We start from the raw sequence: 20,463 nt of genomic DNA, 5'->3' as shown, positions 1-20,463 counted from the left end.
AACATTTGCATCATGTAAAGCAGACCTGTTGGTTACTCAACATAATAAGAAATTTTAAACGTAAAGCTTCCAATGCATATCGCCCCTATGTGTCCGAACCCGGACCGAACCAGACTACAATTTCTAAATATTTGTCCGAACCCGACCCGACCCGTCGGGACCCGTCGGGCTCGGGTCGGGTAGCCACACTCTAGTACACGCAGCCTTACAACACTGTTTACAGCTCTTCGAGTCACGGTAAAATGTAATTTTTGGTACATAGCTCATTTAGATACACCTATGATGTGGGTGGTTGCGTTTCTTTAGGAGCCCGCCGCCTTGGTTTGTATATAAATGGATATTCAGTGACACATACACGCAAGACGGCGGAAATACGGGACCGACGGTAATAGGGGGAGTTCCTATACTATCTATCTCTATGCATCGGTGAATTGCTTACCCAGTAAAGTCAATAGGTTCGTCCTTCGATCTGACACTTGCCATGGAGATAACACTGCTCACAGGTGAATTTGATCTGTTGACACAAAACAGATGTACATCAAACAACAAAATTTTATCTCAGTAAGAAATTATACAAATCCTTCAGACCCACTTGGAGCTATTTGTTTTGAAAAGATTGACCTGTGATAATGAGTTTTATCATTAATATTCTACAAACCTTGTCCTTTCTGGTCTCTCATAAGAAGGACTGACACAAGACTGTCTGTGGCTGGTCGATTCAGTGCAGGACTCCACACTTTGATATTCTGCCTGTAGATTTCCTGTAGTTGTGTCAGTAGTCTTTAAGTCTCCAGGACTCCTTTCTATGGAAACAGTGGCCTCATCCAAAGGAGCAAGATTCATCTTAGCTGCAATTGAGCTTAAAACAAAGAAATATTTTTTCCTCAAGTTATCAGAAAATGTCAAAGCTGGTATATAGTCTATTTTTAACAAGTAGGCTGGGCCACCTAATCACTGCACTACACTTGATATAACAGCAAATGTTTACTACTAAGCTTTTCTTTTCAGAATGATTGGAAGGATGACAGAAGGCCCATAATTTGCTTTTATCATTGACACTTTTATAATACAGTAGGCCATTAAAGGGAAAACATACTTGCATGGTTGAAATCAGGCCCACAGAATAAACAAAAAACAAACAATATAGCTGCAAGCAGCAATGAGGGGACCAAGCTGTTGAGCAGAAGTTGTCATGGCATGTTAATATTGTTGCATTACACAGAGAGACCATTTCTATCCACAAGCCATCAGGATGCTGCTGAACTGTCATACTCTTCCTCATACCAAATGTCATCAACCTCACACTTCAGGGTTTTTCTTTTTTCTCCCTAGGGTTGCAATTGCCACTTGCCAAACGTGCTTTACATGGCAAAAGAGAGGTTGGGCAAAACAGATAAAACATAGAAAGGGGCACAGGTCTGACTAAAGTAATATATAAGTAAGAAAAACAATATTACATGAGTAGAATTAAGAAGTAGTACAATTTCAACAAAGATTACATCAATAAACTAGATAAATTGAAATATAAATATGATATAAAATAGGAAAATAAAATAAAAGAGTAAAACAGGTAAAATATAGAGTAAACAGGAAAATTAAAAAAAATCAAACAAAGCAATAAATAAGTAAAATAAATATAAAATATAGCTGCAAGCAGCAATGCGGGGGCCTAGCAGAGCGCTATAGCAGGAATGGCGTTGCCATGGCATGAGCAAGTACGAGCCCACTTCCTGTTTTACAGCGCCCCCTATACAGGCCAAATGATGCCAATTTTCTACTGTGTCCTCACAATCAGATACAAAGTCCCTGTACCAAGTTTGGACTTCATACATGAAAGCGTCTCCGAGATGTTAGCCCACTTCCTGTTTTGCGGCTTCATCACCATATTTGATTGGCAGTCACGGGCCAATAAAGTGGAATTAGAAAAATCTGACAAGTAGCGTTTGTGCGGCTCGGTCTGAAGATCATCTCCACCAAGTTCTGTGAAAATCGGATGAAATTTGTAACCGCTGAAACTTTTCGTAGAGTTTGAACTAAATCCAATATGGCGGAAAGTGACGGGATAGGGGGTCGATGAACTCGGGATGGTCCAAGGATTCAGACGCTACCTCAATTGTGAAAATCAGACAAAAGAGTCAAGGATCACGCGCATGAACGCATGTCCAGCATTAAACTGGTGGTGGCGCTAGTGTGTTCAATGTATATGCATGAAAATTGGTGTGAGTGATTGGGACAGTGTCCTGACTAATGGTCTCGAGTTTTGTTATGTTAACTCAAAGCGTCACCTAGATGGTTGTCCACTTCCTGTTTGGCGGCTTCGTCACCATATTTGATTGGCTGTCACGGGCAAATAAAAATGAAATTGAAAAATCTGACAAGTATCGTTTGTGCGGCTCGGGCAGAAGGTCATCTCTACCAAGTTTCGTGAAAATCGGAAGAAATTTGTAACCGCTGAAACTTTTCGTAGAGTTTGGACTAAATCCAATATGGCGGAGGTCCAGTATGGCGGAAAGTGACGTAGTAGGGGTCATTCAACTCAAGTCAGTCTAGGGATTCCAACGCTGCTTGATTTGTGAAAATCGAACACGCCGTTCAATTGTTACATGCGTGAATGTGAGTCCAGATTCGACCCATTGGTGGCGCTAGAGTGTTCGGCATAGAGTTCTGTAAATTGGTGAGTGATCATGGGACGGTCCTGAATCAGGGCGCTAAATTTCATAATAATAATGACTTGCAAATACCTTTCAACCCAGCTTTTCAACTTTCGGCCAAACTTTGACCTGTTGGTGGCGCTAGACGGCTGGGTTTAGAGATCCGTAAATGAGCGTGAGTGGTCAGTGGAGTGTCCTGAAACTTTCTGCCAAAAAATCTGCACTTTTTAGCCAGGCGTTCTATGGGCTGCCATAGACTCCAATGGCGGAAGTATAATAATAATAATAATAATAATAATAATAATAATAATAATAATAATAATAACTAGACTGCATTTCCGGCGGGAACTGCGAAAGTGTGCTTGCCCTGGTCCGGTCAGCAACGTGAGCAGACAGTGGCATACGCTATGCTGAACCTGGCTTGATCCAGGCATTGTAACGGTGCCTTTCAGTGTTGGAGCAGTGGCAATATCCCAAAAGCTCTAGGAGAGGGCTATTCAACTATTGGCTTGCGGGTTGAATGTGATTCGTTGGATTTTACCTTTGGCCTGCCTTCGAATTTAGCTTCTATGACTGAGATCAAATCAATAAAATAAAATGACAGCAGTGATTGGCTGCAAAAATAAATAAGGCCATCCTTAAAAATATTTTTGTTTGCAGTAACAGCCAAAAAAAAATAAAAATGGGTCGGTAGGTAGGTCAATATTTTTTTTTTTCAAGATTCAAAGTAAAAAAAAAAGTACAATTTTGGTCATGGTGATTACGTAGGAATGAATTTACACAAATGTGCATATCGTGACGTAACTGACTGGGTCTTCAACCCGTGCCTTCAGGCGCACCATTGCAAACCTCATTCTGATGCAGGTTATATAGACCAGCCTTTCTCAAACTTCTTTGACCTGAGGCCCGGTCATGGCAGACTTTTGGGTCATAAGGCTCATCTACATGTACCCAGAAAGAAGGCTACAATAGCTCTTGGCCACGTTATATTGAAATTTGACTATACAATACTCAATGCTATACAGTGTATTATACAGTCTCTGCTCTGTTTCTAAGGAAGTTCCAAAAAACAACGTCGTTCTATTAAGTTTCGTTAAATAAATAAATAGCCTTCCAACAGGTTGAAGCGGAGCTTTGATACCAACGTTATCGATTAGTTTCAGTTTCTCTCGCGCAGACGCGCATTGAATGAATGCTCATACCACCACTTAATTGTAGGGCTCCATGTTTAATGACATCGATAGCAGAAACGTTTGTTTTCTTTTTTCGTCGATCCGCGGTTTCTTGATCAACTGCGCAGCAAATTATCAGATGAAGCACCGGGCCTAATTTCACTCCACGACTCCGCGGACCAGCAGTCTCCATGTTGCGGACCCATATTTTGAGAAATGCTGAATAGACCACAACCAATTTCAATACTCCGACACGGTCACCGTTAGACTAGGGGGAGAAGGGATGAGAAAAGATATGGTTCTTCCAGAACTTCGTGCCAAGTAAAAGCGTTATCAGTTTGTGTGAATGAAACGAAGCGTAGGCCATAGTGTGACATGCATAAAACCAATGGTGTATGACGCCACAGGTTTTTTTTTAAAGTGAGCCACGTTTGCATGTAGGCAATTTATATTCACAATACTTGGGCCTACTAAAAGAAATATTATTTTATTGCATTTGTATTGGTTGTTTAGAGTAAAAAAAAACAATCGGTCGGTATTAACGCAAGTTTACAACCGGCAAGTCGGTAGGACTAAAAGGGGAAAAAAATAAATATTTGGGTCGGTTCTAAATTGACAGGGTCGGTCGGGTTACGGCAAACGAAAATATTTTTAAGGATGGCCTAATGTCACGTGTCTTGCGCCTCTCAAACTGGGCTATCAGGTAACCTACAGAGGAATTGAAATTATGAAATATGACCAAGGCATTAAAAAGCTACTTGTTTGTCAGGATACTTTTTCACTGATTTATTTAAAAAAAATATGAGCTATGAGTGTGAATGTTATATATTCCATCCCACAAATTATGTTTTACTGGTTTATTTGACAAATAATCTATATGGATTTGCTCTATAAAGACCGTATGTCTGTTTGGGATTGTTTTGTGAGCCTGGGGTTGTTTTGAGAGCCTATTGATGTAGCCTATCTCAGAATAAAGGAATACTTCATATTACTTTAAACCACCATCTGTAAATCAACTGTATACTACTGTCTACATTGCACTATATTTCTAGATCTGTCTCTGTTTTATCACCTTTCTATACTTTGCCTCACATTGCAACACAGCTCAGATCTTTGGTTGCTATGAAGGCCAGTCGTTCTAAATTGGTGGTTGCTATGGCCAAAGGCCAGTTCTATCTCTGCCGTTGTCAAGCGGGCATATCGTAGAATTCTGATTAACCTTATCTTCTTTAAAACATCTCTATTTTACTTATCCCACTTCCATACAGTGGGTCCCATTAAGAAGTGGCCACTTCATTCGCGCTTACCGTGATTCACACAGCAGCATTAATAAACTAGACTGCATTTCGGGCGGGAACTGCGAAAGTGTGCTTGCCCTGGTCCGGTCACCAACGTGAGCAGACAGTGACATACACTATGCTGAACCTGGCTTGATCCAAGCATTCTAACAGTGCCTTTCAGTGTTGGAGCAGTGGCAATACCTCAAAAGCTCTATTCAACTATTGCCTTGCGGGTTGAATGCGATTCGTTGGATTTTACCTTTGGCCTGCCTTCGAATTTAGCTTCTATGACTGAGATCAAATCAATAAAATAAAATGACAGCAGTGATTGGCTGCAAAAAATAAATAATGTCACGCGTCTTGCGCCTCTCAAACTGGGCTATCAGGTAACCTACAGAGGAATTGAAATTATGAAATATGACCAAGGCATTAAAAAGCTGCTTGTTTGTCAGGATACTTTTTCACTGATTTATTTAAAAAAAAAAAATATGAGCTATGAGTGTGAATGTTATATATTCCATCCCACAAATTATGTTTTACTGGTTTATTTGACAAATAATCTATATGGATTTGCTCTATAAAGACCTTATGTCTGTTTGGGATTGTTTTGTGAGCCTGGGGTTGTTTTGAGAGCCTATTGATGTAGCCTCTCTCAGAATAAAGGAATACTTCATATTACTCTAAACCACCGTCTGTAAATCAACTGTATACTACTGTCTACATTGCACTATATTTCTTGACCTGTCGCTGTATGTTTCATCACCGTTCTATACTTTGCCTCACATTGCAACACAGCTCAGATCTTTGGTTGCTATGAAGGCCAGTCGTTCTAAATGGATGGTTGCTATGGCCAAAGGCCAGTTCTATCTCTGTAGTTGTCAAGCGGGCATATCGTAGAATTCTGATTAACCTTCTTATTTTAAACATCTCTATTTTACTTAGCCCACTTCCATACAGTGGGTCCCATTAAGAAGTGGCCACTTCCTGCACGCTTACCGTGATTCACACAGCAGCATTATTAAATGAATCTGTCACCATACGCCTATGCCTACGTTTGCAAAGAAAACATTTTAATTTGATTCACATGAAACGTTACATTTCATGTACATGTTGACAATGAGTAGGCTAGTTTTGGTTGTTGGTGGTGTTATTGCATCCCTTAGTTATGCCTACAATGCAAGTTCCCTTAAGCCGTCACAGACGTAGGTGCTACTGTACTTTTAGGGCTAAAGTGCTTCGTGAATTACTGTTAGTAAAAAAAATAGCCTAAAGTTACACGTGACGAAGTTCCGAGTGCAAGCATCTCATATCAAATGACCATGGCATTACGCTAAACAACATAAATCACAATTAGCAACATACATCTCCTCCCTATAGCTAGCCACACAAGAAATGAATGATACTAAATCTCTGCTTAGCATGCTTCTCCGCTTAGCATTCTAATAACAGAAGGGGCACATTTATGTTGACCACTACAACATGACTCATTATGTCTGTAACGTTAACTGTATAAAACACTTACTTTCATAAAGGACGCACACCATCCAGCACATGGAAACCGATATTTTAGGTTCTTGGCCACAAACTCAAAACCTGTCTCTCTGAAGCCCTGTTCTAGAATCTTTGCTCTGAAGGCTGTGTTGCTAGGCGACATCAAATAAACGAAATGATAGTCTTTCAGTATTAAATGTGTACGTGTGATTCCGAATGGATGTGTGTGGTTTGCAAGAATAAACAAGAAATAACATTTCCAATAATTTCCCATGATAAATTACATAATATTTGCACCTTCCTTACTTGGGAATCTCACACCGTATTTCAAGTAGGCTACACTAGTGAAATGTAATACAACGTTGCCACCTAGCGTTCAGATAGTTCTAGGCTATTTAACATTAACGTGACATTGATTGTTTATTCTTTCGTCAACTCCATGCTTTTAGGAAAACAATCTTTTTATCATAGTTCCCTCTTCAATGAGCGATTACCAGCTCGTTTTTGTAACCGAGATAGCGGTTTATTGTCCCTAGGTTTACAGAAACACCTATTCATATTAATACTTAGCCTATGGAGTGCTGCCGACCACTGTTCATTACATGGCCCAGAATGCCTTGCATGTCTTTACAACAAAACACAGTAAAACCTAAATGCCCGTAAACATATGCATTTGCATACTTGTAACATTTTTAATAATACTCTCCCATCATGATATGTAACAATAATGAAAAATTTTATTTGAATACCGTCAATGTGAAAACAACTCTATTATGTAAGCTATATATAGCTACTGTTCTCCTTGCTATTTCAGTTCGTAAGTCCATACTATCCCATGGCAGAGCAAGGATTTCATGATTGGGCAAGATTGCCTGGAGACATTGTGCATACATGGAAGGCATTGTGATAGAAGGTGAATGGTGAAAAGGTGAATGGTGTGAGTTACCAAATACCCGTGGGTGGTTTGCCAAATGATGGAAACTTTTGGAATATTTCTTTTTTTTTTTTGCCTATGCACCCTCACACTGGAGTCCCCAGTTCATATACAAAATTTGGTATCGATATGTGACAGTGTTCCTGAGATATGGACGACTTCCTGTTTCGGAGCTTCGCCGCCGATTTCGTTTGGCTGTGACGGGCAAACGCTTTCGAAAATCAAAAATCCTTCCGCTAACATTTGTGAGGCTTGGTCCAAGGATAATGTACGTCAAGTTTCGTGGCGTTCGGACCAAATTTGTGACCTGTGAAAATTTAGTTTCGCTTTCTGTTCAATCCAATATGTCGGACGAACGGCACGCCCACCTGACGTCATCTTCGCGACCAACTTACACCGGTACTGACCGGACGTTTTAAAGTTGGAACGGTGTCTCTGTCTCAAAGGGCCTAGGCGCTAGGGCTGACAAAAAATTAGGGAGACGGGAAAAATAATAATAAAACTTAAGAAGAACAATAAGCAAATCTGCACTTTTTAGCCAGGCGTTCTATGGGCTGCCATAGACTCCAATGGCAGAAGTGTAATAATAGGAAAAGCTAGTAACTCAATAGGTGCTTTCGCAGCTTCGCTGCTTGGCCCCCAATAATAGGAAAAACTAGTACAACAATGGGTGCCTTCGCAGCTTCGCTGCTAGGCCCCCAATAAGAACAAATAGAAACACAATGGGTGCCTTCGCAGCTTCTCTGCTTGGCCCCCAATAATAATTATAATAATAATAATAATAATAATAATAATAAATACGCCAATCAGCTATTACTGTAACACCTTCCACCTAGCCCCGGTGAGTGGGGGTCGTTATTAGGTTGGATTTTGTAGTTATGCTACTGCAAATGTAACACCCTCGTTTCTATGAAACTGGAAACAACTGAACCAGGAGACTTTGTCTCGAGACAAAACAGATGTCTCAAAGCCCATTAGATTAACGTGAGCCTGTGGTTTAGATTTGTAAGACATATGTGGTTAGACTAGGCTAGCTAACTTTACACTGACACAACGTAACAATGCTCTGAAGTCGAGGTCAACATGAAATCCAAAACCTTTTGACCACCAAGTTGAAATTTCCAGCTCCACCACAAATAATTCCTATTCTTTTTAATATCATCCAATAACTAATTCAATGTTGTTTTAGGCCTATAGGCCTAACTCGGCCTACTTAGCAAGACCACTGAACACCACTTAAAAGTTCAACAAAGAGTTGCCATTGCTGCTGCTGTGCTGAAGACATGTGGACGGCACGACAGGGCATGCCCAATGAAAATAAATTAACGCAACACAACACAGACCCCGCTTCTCTCGCGGCAGTCACTGAAATGAAGGCAACACAGAACCTGTTTCTCTCGCGGCAGTCACTGACAGTAGCCTAGAATAAATGCATGGGGAAAAACACTTTGATAAGCGCCGCGCAGCAGCAGTTTTTGACGTGGTTTATTAGTGTAACCTCATATATGAAAACTAGTATTGCCAGGCAATACTAGCCTACTTTGCCGTGGCATTACTGGTGATGACGGTCATGTCCTTTAGTAGCCTAAAGCATGTAGGCCAATGGTCCCCAAACTTTTTCTTCCGAGGGCCAGCTCACTATGCCTGGCTCTAAGAGAGACTCGGAGTATATACATAAATAGCTTAGTGCTGTGAACAACAGCAGTCTACCTTAGTTGAATATTCCATTACATTTAATCATAGGCTACTGCAATTTAATACCATTGTTAGCTAGCCTGGCTAGCGCTACCACTTCTCAATGAGACATGGTCTGGGAACCAAACGTTCATTTTCTCGTATTTGAAAAAAATGCCCAGATCCGTTTATTGGGTGCCACGGATGTCTATCAAATGCGTCTGTGCATAGCTCATCATCGTCTTGCTCTTCCCCCTGTTCTGTGATTGGTTCCCTATCTCAGGCGAAAATTTGCTCCATGGTCTCCAGGCTGCCTTAGCAGCGTGAATCAAATCGCGCGCAAGGCAGCATGGGAACACCCAGGCTAATTGTTAGCTGTGGTTATATTGCCATCATGCCATATCAGTGTAAAATGTAGCTCAAATGAAATAATATTAATAAAAAGACTTTAGCATTCCCAAAAGTATCAGCAGGGAGTCCCAAAAGTGTATTTTTATGAAGGTATATTGGGTGCAAAAGTGGCGAGCACATTTAACTGAAGATTTTGCATGTGCACTAGCCTGGCTAGCGCCACCACTTCTTAATGAGATGTTGTCTGGGAACCAAACGTTCATTTTCTCCTATTTGAAAAAAATGCCCAGATCTGTTTATTGGGTGCCACGGATGTCTATCAAATGCGTCTGTGCATAGCTCATCATCGTCTTGCTTTCCTCCCTGTTCTGTGATTGGTTCCCTATCTGAGGCAAAAATTAGGGCGGTAGTTTCCAGGCTGCCTTAGCAGCGTGAATCAAATCGCGCGCAAGGCAGCATGGGAACACCCAGGCTACATGTGCACACTAAAGTCATAAATGTGTAACAGTAAAGTTGAAGTTGTACATATTTTTTTATATCTTGTTAACACAAAATAGGGGCTACGGGTTCACAAATCCTTTTTACAGGTACACAAATCCTATCCTGTGAGTCACAACTTTCAAGAGTCATGCACTCGACACTTTTGCTCCAGTCGTTGCAGCGCAGTTGGTGCCAAACACATTGGCACATCCGTGTTTCATAATCTGAGAACATGCACAACATTCGTGCATTTGTAAACCCAAATGTGAACTAATGCAGCCGAAGTTGTGCATCTGTAAAATAATTTCTCATTAATAAAATTCTACAGATCGCTTTGATTTTCTTGCACGACTACAAGTCAATTGATACAAGTGCTCGAATCTGCTTCTACGAGTGACGATACTTTTGTTCCTGGCTAGGTGATATAATAGGAGCAAAAAGATTTGTATGTGTGCACGTCGAGCGAATCGATCGAGAAAACAAGGCGGCCAGATCTGGATCGCGCTCAGACTACCATTGCCTGCTCATAAAGTAAGTAACCTCAGCATGTTTCCTTATCAATGAAGGACACAATTTATAGTTTTTCTTTGCACAAAGCGAGGAAAAAATATTTGTTGCGGTGTGCGGTGTTAAGTTTTACGACCTTATTATTCATAATGTCTGCACAGCAAACAATTGCTAACTTGCCTAGCACTATCCAATAGTCTTCGTGCAAGATACAAGTCAGCTGTTCGAAAATTGCAGAATGATTGTGTCAGATTGTGTGTCCTAACGATTTTGGACGGGGAGTGTTTTATTTTTGTACTTCTAAACTAGTTATTTATCTAGCGATAGCTATCTAGCTTGATCTGGCACTGGAGGATTTAGCAAGCAGGTAAGCTAAGCTAAACATAGCGGTCATGATAATGTAAACCAACAAACAAGATAACTTTCTTCATATTATTATCATCATGTTACTTACCTTATGAGCAGGCAATGGTAGTCTGAGCGCGATCCAGGATCCAGATCCGGCCGCCTTGTTTTCTCGATCGATTCGCTCAACGTGCACACAAACAATTCTTTTTGCTCCTATTATATCACCTAGCCAGGAGCAAAAGTATAGTCACTCGTAGAAGCAGATTCGAGCACTTGTATCAATTGACTTGTAGTCGTGCAAGAAAATCAAAGCGATCTGTAGAATTTTATTAATGAGAAATTATTTCACAGATGCACAACGTCGGATGCATTAGTTCACATTTGGGTTTACAAATGAACGAATGTTGTGCATGTTCTCAGATTATAAAACACGGATGTGCAAATGTGTTTTACACCAACTGCGCTGCAACGATTGGAGCAAAAGTGTCGAGTGCATGACTCTTGAAAGTTGTGACTCACAGGATAGGATTTGTGTACCTGTAAAAAGGATTTGTGAACCCGTAGCCCCTATTTTGTGTTAACAAGATATAAAAAAAATATGTACAACTTCAACTTTACTGTTACACATTTATGACTTTAGTGTGCACATGCAAAATCTGCAGTTAAATGTGCTCGCCACTTTTGCACCCAATATACCTTCATATATTTTATTCTAAATGTGTGAACTCCGTGTCTTTGCATACACAGCTCAAGTTGTGAACAAGCAATATCCTACAAATAATTTGAAGTTCTCAAACTATGAGAGTTTTATGAAGTGCTGGCAAAAATATCTGAAATGACCACTTTCACTCACCTGATGAGAACTTTGTGAATTGTGAATTTGTATGAACATTTGAACGAGTGAATAAAAAATAGAAATAATTATCCCAGAAAGTCCCAGAAATATGCCTTGAATAGAAGTTAGTTAGTTAGTAACAATTAATTGATAAACTTTTGGAATACTTTGAACACTCATGCAGTCAGCATAGGCCTCTTACATTGTTTGCAGGTAGACCTACATTTCATTCCGTTTTCGATGGCAAATGCGAAACAGCGCCAAAACCACCACCAGTGGACAAAAAAAAAGTATTACATGTGTACTGTTAAGACTCACCATAGAGAATGAATGGGGGAAATATTAAGGAGGTTATACATAGTGTGATGTCGTACTCCCATGCGGGCCAGATGCTATATACCACGGACATGTTTTGGGGGGCCACCCAAAATGAGGTGGCGGGCCGTAGTTTGGGGACCACTGATGTAGGCTAATTGATTCCTAAAACATATACGAAGTCCATTCTGTGGCTATCGAAATTTGGGTATATCGTGTTAACTGTAACCCACCCTCTGAAGCCTTTCGTGACTCATAGAAAATACTTTTTAATGAACCTGACGTGTTCGTCATTCTCCGATTCTAAAAATGTCATTTTTGAGTCATGAAAAAACTTAATACAAAGTGTTTTTGAGTCATTTTAAATCGCTGAGCTGCAGCATCGGGTGTTCGTAGACTGTGCGCTCCTCCTCCGTCTACTGACAGCCAGGGCATATACATTTCTTCTACGGCTGCAAACGGGATTCACTCGCAGTTAACAAAATATATCTTTATTAGGGCAGGGCAGGCATATTTCTGGCTATTAAATTATTTCTAAACCAGTCTGCTACAGTCTGTAGTGAAGTCTGTGTAGGGTTTTCCAGGCTCCATTTCTTTTTACGAGACACCCTGCTCACAAGAGACATCTGCCGGTTGTTTGGGTTGTTGCAGCGTCGTTGCAGCGTCACTGGAAAAATACATATTAAAGTCGCGTGATCCCACGCACGGACCGCGAGGGAAGCTGGCCAATTTGAAGTAATGCCCACTGTATGGTTAAAAGACTCATTACAAGGCGAATGAAGAGACTCTCGCCCACCCCTACTGCCTGTAGGAAGAATATCCCGCTTGCAAGTTCAGTGTATCGTACCCGCCAACCGAAGCAGGATCAGTTGACATCCTGCATCCACAGCACAGAGGCAGGCTAACGGAACGCTAGCGATTGTTGCAAACGTGTGTATAAAGGCAGAAGCAGCGAAAACCCTTGACGGAAGATGCAAAGAAAAGGAAAAGAGCTTCAGAATAGGGCTGAAACGATTCATCGAGTTACTCGAATAACTCGATTACAAAAATTACTCGAGGCAAAAACCCTGCCTCGAAGCCTCGTTAAATTACTATGACGCGCACTATACGGGCAGGGATCTGATTGTTCCACACGGACCGTTGTTCAGGAAGCACACCACTACCGCGTGAATCGTGATACATTCGGAATTTAGCTGGCGCGATGGCAGAGTCAAGATGTCTATAAATGGCAGAGAATGTCTAAAGTTTAAGTAAAGTTTTGGGATCATTACATACTCAAAAAGTAAAAGAACAAGCATCTGAACCGAAAACATCCACTCCATGCTGTTTCACCAAGCGTCAATAAAGTAGGCTATCTATCATCTATCTACGTAGCCTATAGCAGGGCTCTACAGTGCGCCCATTTCACTCGCACATGCGAGTAAAAATGAGGCCGTGCGAGTGCAAAAAAATATTTAGGCGCACTGGTGCGAATGACTTCTAACCATGTCAATGTTTGTCTACAAAATACACCGCAAAATCGAGAAACATTACTGGTGCAAACCATAGAATCACGTCGCGAATGCAGCATAAAAACTACACTTCCCATCAACGTTAGCAGTTTCGCGTTATGACTCGCTAGTAGTCGTTTCTATCAAATCCAAGAGCGCGCAGAAAAAGGGGAAAGTTAGACTAGCCAGCCAAGATGCAAAGATGGAAGAAATTAGTTCTTCTATCCACCGAATTCTTTGGATATAAGAGGAACAGGGTGAGATTCTGAGAATGCAGTGAGAGAAGGAAAGGTAACCTAACATGCCTTTTAGCCCAGTTGACGTATTGGCTGCAATATGCAAAATATAGCTGTAGCGAACGAACCGGCACAAAAGTACCCTCCCGTAATACTCCCATTTTATTCAAAGATAGAACGCTACTGACAACTCCAGGCTTCCACGCATGTATGGTTGTTTACACCAAATACAAGCTGAAGTGCAAAACGAAAGTAGGCCTAACGTTTGTCTACTGCCCCAATCAATGCAGATATTTCAAATAAAAACTAAAAGTATAAAACATATATCCTTGATTAGCCTATGTTGGGTTTTGTGAAAGAGAAAATGGACTGTTTTAGTAGTAGTAGTCTTATTAGGCAGTATGCAGTCAGATAGGTCACCATGGGCATATTTGGATTAGCTATAGATGGATTCACAAATAAATAAATTAGCCTACATTTGGCAGGATACTTGATATACAGGCTAAATGCAAATATGGCAATGTATTATATTATTTTACATTAACAAAATGTAGGAAAATAGAACAGACTGAAAATAAAAGTAGGCACTGATCTTTAAAATCCTGTTTCCTGTAGCCTAAATGTTGTCAGTCATTCTTAATATTCGCAATTGGTGCACTGGCATGTTTAACTGTTAGCTGCAGTATAATGTTAGATTATGTGTAAGTTAAGTACAGAACTGACTGTGCTCCCAAATTTTTGTCTGTGCTCCTAAATTTTTTAACTTGGGCGCACAAGTGCTCCTGAAAAAAAATGTTAGTGTAGAGTCCTGTATAGCCTACATTGATGTTGGCTGATTTTAATCACATACTGTATTTGTAGCGATGACGTGATATAATGTTTAGCTTTGATGTTTTTAAGTAGTAAACTTATTCACGTTCAATTGCAAGACAGTATGCCTAAAAAAGAACCCCTTCTTATACCGTATGCACCCTCATCTTTCCTCACGCACCGCACGCGTGCACACACACAGGTTGCTAGGTTACCATAGCAAATAGGCTCACCCCAGAAATTATTTTTAGTAGCCTAATGGTAAAATTATTTGTTAGTAGCCTAATGGTAAAATTATTTGTTAGTAGCCTAATGGTAAATGCTGCAGGTGTAGAAATCTACATAAAATAGATATTTACTTTATTGTCAGGTCTAGATTACATCATGAAACTTAAATTGCTTTCCCTCTTCTCCCTCCCAGCACTTCACAACATAGTATGGACAGCTAAGTCATGCACAAGATGCTGCAATTTTACAGAGAGCATTTTGAACATTATTTAATTGTTGGCACTGGCACTTATAAACACTAAATGGGTAAATTGCAATAAATGGGCTTAGTTTTGGAGCCAAATGTTGGAGTTAGAATAGGCCTAAATACCTCTGTGCCAATTGCTTGATCATTTTACAGCCATGTCATTTTCGTTATGCATTATTTGTTTTGGTTGTTTAAAAATGCAAAAAAAAAAAATCTGATTAATCGATCGATAAAGTGCTAGATTAATCGATTACAAAAAGAATCGATAGCTGCAGCCCTACTTCAGAACGAGCGAGGGGGAGTTCCGTAGAGAAAAGGCATCAGGCTTGCCTGGTGTCCCTTTAAACGACCATAAATTTGAGCAATGGGCAGTCCTAGGTGCTGACACTTTGCATAGAATTTCTCCTCCCTGCTTAAGCCTAATTCTGTTATTCCTGCTGTAATATGTTGTACCAAAATGTAGTTTATTATCAAAGTGAAATGGTTGCCGGCATAAGTCAGCGGCGTTAGTTTAAGCACATAATTGACGTTTTGTTCACATGGGTTGAATGGAAGTCAGTGGCAGCCGTAAATCGCTAAATAGCGGTGACCAAAGAATATTTTTCCGGATAGCAACGGCGGTCACACAATCTACACAAATGTTTGTGTGAAAGAATAACGCACTTCATTAAAGTGTAGCATACAGACGGGAGTAGGCTATGGAATGAATCAGAAACACGTTTAAAAAAAAAAAAAAACCTGCGAGCAAGCAGTAGCCTAGGCCTAAATGTTAACAGTAGGCTATGCCACATGAACTGTAACGGAAAGCCCGTATTTTCAATCACAGGGTTAACAATCTCAGATTTATAGCCTAACTGATTCCTGGTTCCATTCCAACAAATCCACCACCCCATGCAATGGGTTCGGATCATCGCAAATGACTGCTGTGAACTGGTTTTGGTCAACAATTATCATGGGTTAATCTATCTTCGACAAAAAAACAAACATACTACAAACAAACTACACTAGGCCCACTTCCGACTTCTCTGAAATTTCAGAATGCCTCTAGCGGAAGTAGCCTAAGATAGTCAATAAAGTAGGACTACTAGGTCTAATTTACAAATAAAAATAACTAAAAGCAACAGCAACTGTAGGCTAGGCCCTCCATGAGTCAGTCTGAATAGCCTAGATCACTGCGAGATGGTATTTAGATTATATCTTATGTTAGGCGTTGTGTTAATGTCAACCAACCTGGTATTGATTCCATGTGAAAAAATCAGCAATTTCACATTTCTGTAAAAGCACCACGCATTTGGGTAGGCTAGTTCACGATCCTAGTGATTTTAAGGTTGTTAGGCTAGTCTACCGCTTCGAAGCCAGACCGTCAAGTTCTTCGAGGCTTGTTTCGTTCATGTTAGACTGCTTTACCGATAAGGGCGTAGGCCACCTTGGGTCAAACCAAATGTAGGTGATGTTGATCGTTCGCTCTGAGCTTCCCATGATTGTCACATCACTCTCAGCCTAATTAGGCTACTTGCCAGTTCTCCTAATTCGCAGCCGCTGCCCAATCACCTTTAAAAGACCAGTAGGCCTATAGGTGAGTGTGACTGCGCTTCTAATCCCCCCTCTCGTTGAGGTGGCTACCTGTCGAACTTGGTAGGTCCTTGAAATATCAGGGACCGCCCCACGTTGTTTTTTCGCTGCGAGAGCTTTGCCATCGGAATGTGTGAAAAACATGGATGCCACAACAAGGTTATAGCAAAGATGACACATCAGGCGGAGTTCATGTCTATGGGCGCGAAATGGGGATCGAGTCTTGTCTGCATAGGTGTCGTTGACGTTTGATGAGCGTAGCCTACGTGGCAACAGGCCAACAAAGCCTAGCCTATACAGTAGCCTAAATATTATTCAGGTACACTCTTAATTTTAATTTACATTCCATAAGTTAACATTACGAACTCAACTACACAAAAATGTAATGTGTTATGTCAGTTTTGAAGTTTTTAAATTTTGAAACTCCAAACACTTCTTCAGGTTTGGGAGTTTCATTTTACCTGTCTGTCTCACGACAATAACAATTTCTGCGATTGGTACTATTTTTTACCCTTAGAGGACTTAAAAAGGTCTTAAAAGTCATTACATTTGTAGGCCTACTTCAAAATTGTAATAACAAATTGCCCCACTGTTTAATAAAACTAAACTGCTGTTTACTGTTAAACTGCCATGCGAGCACCAGCCAGTGGAGGGCATGCACCCGGACAATATTGTGCGCCTGTCCTAATTCTGGAACAGTGGCCACCGCTACCAAATGAAGAGGAAACACATGGAAAAAAGTTAGTTCAATTGTAAGGCCAGCCTTTTGCATTCCTGAGGCAGATGAGGAATTATCATGCAGAATGGCCATTGTACATTTACCTCTGTTTGCTATTGACTTAGCTGCCATTTGGCGGTGGTTCCTGGGCACCCTGCTAAGCAACCCCCCTAGTCTCCTCACCTGCCACTCCTCCTGAACTCAACTACTGAAAACTGAAATGTAACTATCAAATCACAAATGATTATGTAGTCTATATCTGTGTTTTGTTGTTTTTCAGTGCGAGAAGTAAAAGGGTCTCAGTTGTAGTACAGTAAAGTTAATGTAGCCTATGATGTTTCTGTAACTTGGGATATTTGATACATTCTCTGGGATGCGCCCACAACCCCTGATAGCAGAGGTGTCCTGGTGATTCGGGGGTTTCCAGATGAATACCACTATATGTTATATTAATTATGTTTAATTGTTTTTAGATAAAAGGGGAGAACACAGATTCTTCTCACTTCTCTTCTCTTTCCTTTTGCCTGCGCTCTGCTATTCTGTCTCTTGACTTCTTCTGGAAGAGGCTTATACTCTCTCTGGCCTCTCTCTCTCTCTCTTTCACTCTCGCTTTTTTAGCTCTCCTTACTTTTGGGTGTGGTCTGTTTATCTTCATATTTGATGAATTGCCTCATCTTGTGTAGTTGACAATCTAAGTTGTTAACTCGTTAAGTTTACACACTCTAAAAAATGTTGGGTTAAAAATAACCCAAATATAACCCAGCCGCTGGTTAACTATTGGACCAACACCACATTGAGTTATCCTAACCCAATGGTCTGAGTACATTATTAAACCCAGCAGATTGGGTATGATTCTAACCCAAAACACTGGGTTATATCAACACAACATTAGTTAAATTGGCACAATAGACTGGGTAAAAGTAACCAATGTGCTGGGTTATAACTATATAAATGTTGAGTAAAATTCACCCAGTATATTGGGTATATATTCAACCCAAACCACTGGGTTATATCAACAGAACTGCTAGTTAAAATTACCAGTTGTCGGGTTTTCCAAACCCAGTATTTGGGTTGCATTGAGAGAAAATGGGCAACAGATAGCCATGCAATGAAATAAAACAGTTCTACAAAATTATTTATTTGACAGTTTACTTTATTTTTGAACGGATAGCCTACTTTAAAAGCAGCAGCAGCATGTGATAAGTTACTTCCATGAAGACAGCTAGATTCCACGGTCCATTTGGGGGTCAGCCCTGTCAATCAAAGAAAGAAAAATAGTGAATTAATCACTGCTATTTACAGAACCTTATATCAAGACTTTCACGAACCATTATCAGTGAATGATGTTGACAAACATTAAAAATCCCCCAGGAGACAAAATATTAGCGCAACACACTCGGAAACCATGACCACCTCATGGACTTGTTTAACAGCAGACTTGACAAACGTTACGTTCAGTAATGTTAACGTTAGTGGCAGTGATAGTTCTACCGTTAGCTAGCTGCTAGCTCATGTTAGCACATTCAGTTCGTGAAATCCAAGTTGTGTGTAACATTAATGTTACCACCAAATACCACCCAGTAAGTTACATGGCTATAATATGAAGCTACAATGAATGCATTAATATGTTGTTTGGCATGATGATTACCGTACGTGTGAAGAGACTACTCCGACTGTATAGCCTTCATTAGCTGACACACATGCTGCACTACCACGAAGCATTCAATTACAGTAACGTTAGCATAGTCTACCAACCGTCTGCTAACGTTAACCTAGCCAGCTGTTGGTATGCTAATTTTAGTTCGTTTTAAAAGTTTGTTTTGTTTCTGTTCAGCAGTTCATACCCAGTGAACACAGAACTATGTTTTTAAGAGTCTGTCTTTGTGTAGATTTAACATTAACATGAGCAGTAATTGTAAGTTAATGTTAGCTAACGTTAGCTGGCTTGAATGACACAATTCTTAACCTGCTTGAGGCAAAACGAAATTGGCAGGCAGAATATCGATTCATATCACGAAGGGTATCTCTGGGTGGACTTTTAAAATCCTTCTGAATAATAATAAAAAAAAGTTAAAAGCAGATACATACCTTCCGAAATCGCCTGATTTCCACTGCATGTTGACAGCTGCTGGACTGCATGGACTGTTGAAAGAATAACGATTTCCCCCGAACTCTCAAATAACTATGCTGTGTTAAAGTTACCCTGGTGCTGGGTAGTGTACTCACGTCAGGTGGGGGAGAGGAGGGGCGCTGTCCTAAATTATCAACCCAACAAGATGGGTTACAGAAAATAACCCAACATGAGTAAAAACAACCCCACACAATGACCCAACAGTTTTAACCCAGCGTTTGGGTTGAGAAAATAACCCAGCATTTTTTAGAGTGCATTTAAGTTTGTTGTTTGGTTAAGCTTACTTTGTTCCTTTGCAGTATGTTTGCCTGAGTTTTACTTTACATGCAACTTAAGAAATATTGGTCACATTTACTTTGTGGTTTACTGGTTAATAAATTGTTAATTCACCCACCAATTACATATCTCTCTTCTCGTATGCCATGCCAATACTATACTAATAGTTGATAAACTACTTGATAATTATTTGAGGTCAAGTTCTTAATTTTATGGAGTCAGATTAACTGTGGTTTCTCATATTACCATTGTTTCACTAGTTTGTCCTATTGTTCAACACACATGTAAACCTTTTGCCGTGCCTTACACAATAAATTAGTCTACATCAACACAATATGTGGAGTGAAACTAGACAGGCCCTATTAATCTCTGACTAGTTCTCTCGGGTCAGACACTGAGGGCCAGATGTATGTACATTTGCAAACGTAGCGTTATCAGCGCCATGGACAACCGCAGATTGTGAAAGCAATCAGACCCAAGTTTGCGTCGTATTTATCAAACTTTCAATCCATAGTGTAAAGTGCGCCTTTCTCTGCATTTCTCCGCTCATAAACACAATTCACGAACGTCCACAACTGAACGGCAGAGGCTATAGGCCTACATACAAGCGCAGTTGAATGAAGTTAACTGATGACAACATTAAAAAGAATCAAAAGTTAAGCGATCATGAAATAATACCATACATGATCAGGTGTCAACAAGCAGGGAGATAATGAA

At 40.3% G+C, this 20,463-nt stretch overlaps 1 protein-coding gene across 4 annotated transcripts in view; it reads right to left on the bottom strand.

Moving 5' to 3' along the window:
* LOC121690128 overlaps positions 1–16,763 on the bottom strand; it is a 55,285-nt gene extending 38,522 nt beyond the window's left edge. Inside the window, exons 1-4 of one of the 4 annotated variants that reach the window (XM_042070521.1) lie at positions 16,280–16,436; positions 10,995–11,113; positions 659–859; positions 440–514 (exon numbers count right to left, since the gene is read on the bottom strand). In XM_042070521.1, coding sequence (XP_041926455.1) covers positions 440–514; positions 659–843 — 260 coding nt within the window. In that variant the 5' untranslated portion in view covers positions 844–859; positions 10,995–11,113; positions 16,280–16,436. Of the gene's footprint in view, positions 1–439; positions 515–658; positions 860–10,994; positions 11,114–16,279; positions 16,437–16,672 lie in introns of those variants that run through there. The other 3 variants (XM_042070518.1, XM_042070520.1, XM_042070519.1) reach the window with 3 other exon arrangements.
* Between the last annotated feature and the right edge of the window lie 3,700 nt (positions 16,764–20,463).

Source organism: Alosa sapidissima, chromosome 18 (assembly GCF_018492685.1).
Source record: "Alosa sapidissima isolate fAloSap1 chromosome 18, fAloSap1.pri, whole genome shotgun sequence".
NCBI classification, from domain to species: Eukaryota; Metazoa; Chordata; class Actinopteri; order Clupeiformes; family Clupeidae; genus Alosa; species Alosa sapidissima.
This window is presented reverse-complemented; position numbering and strand designations above follow the sequence as displayed.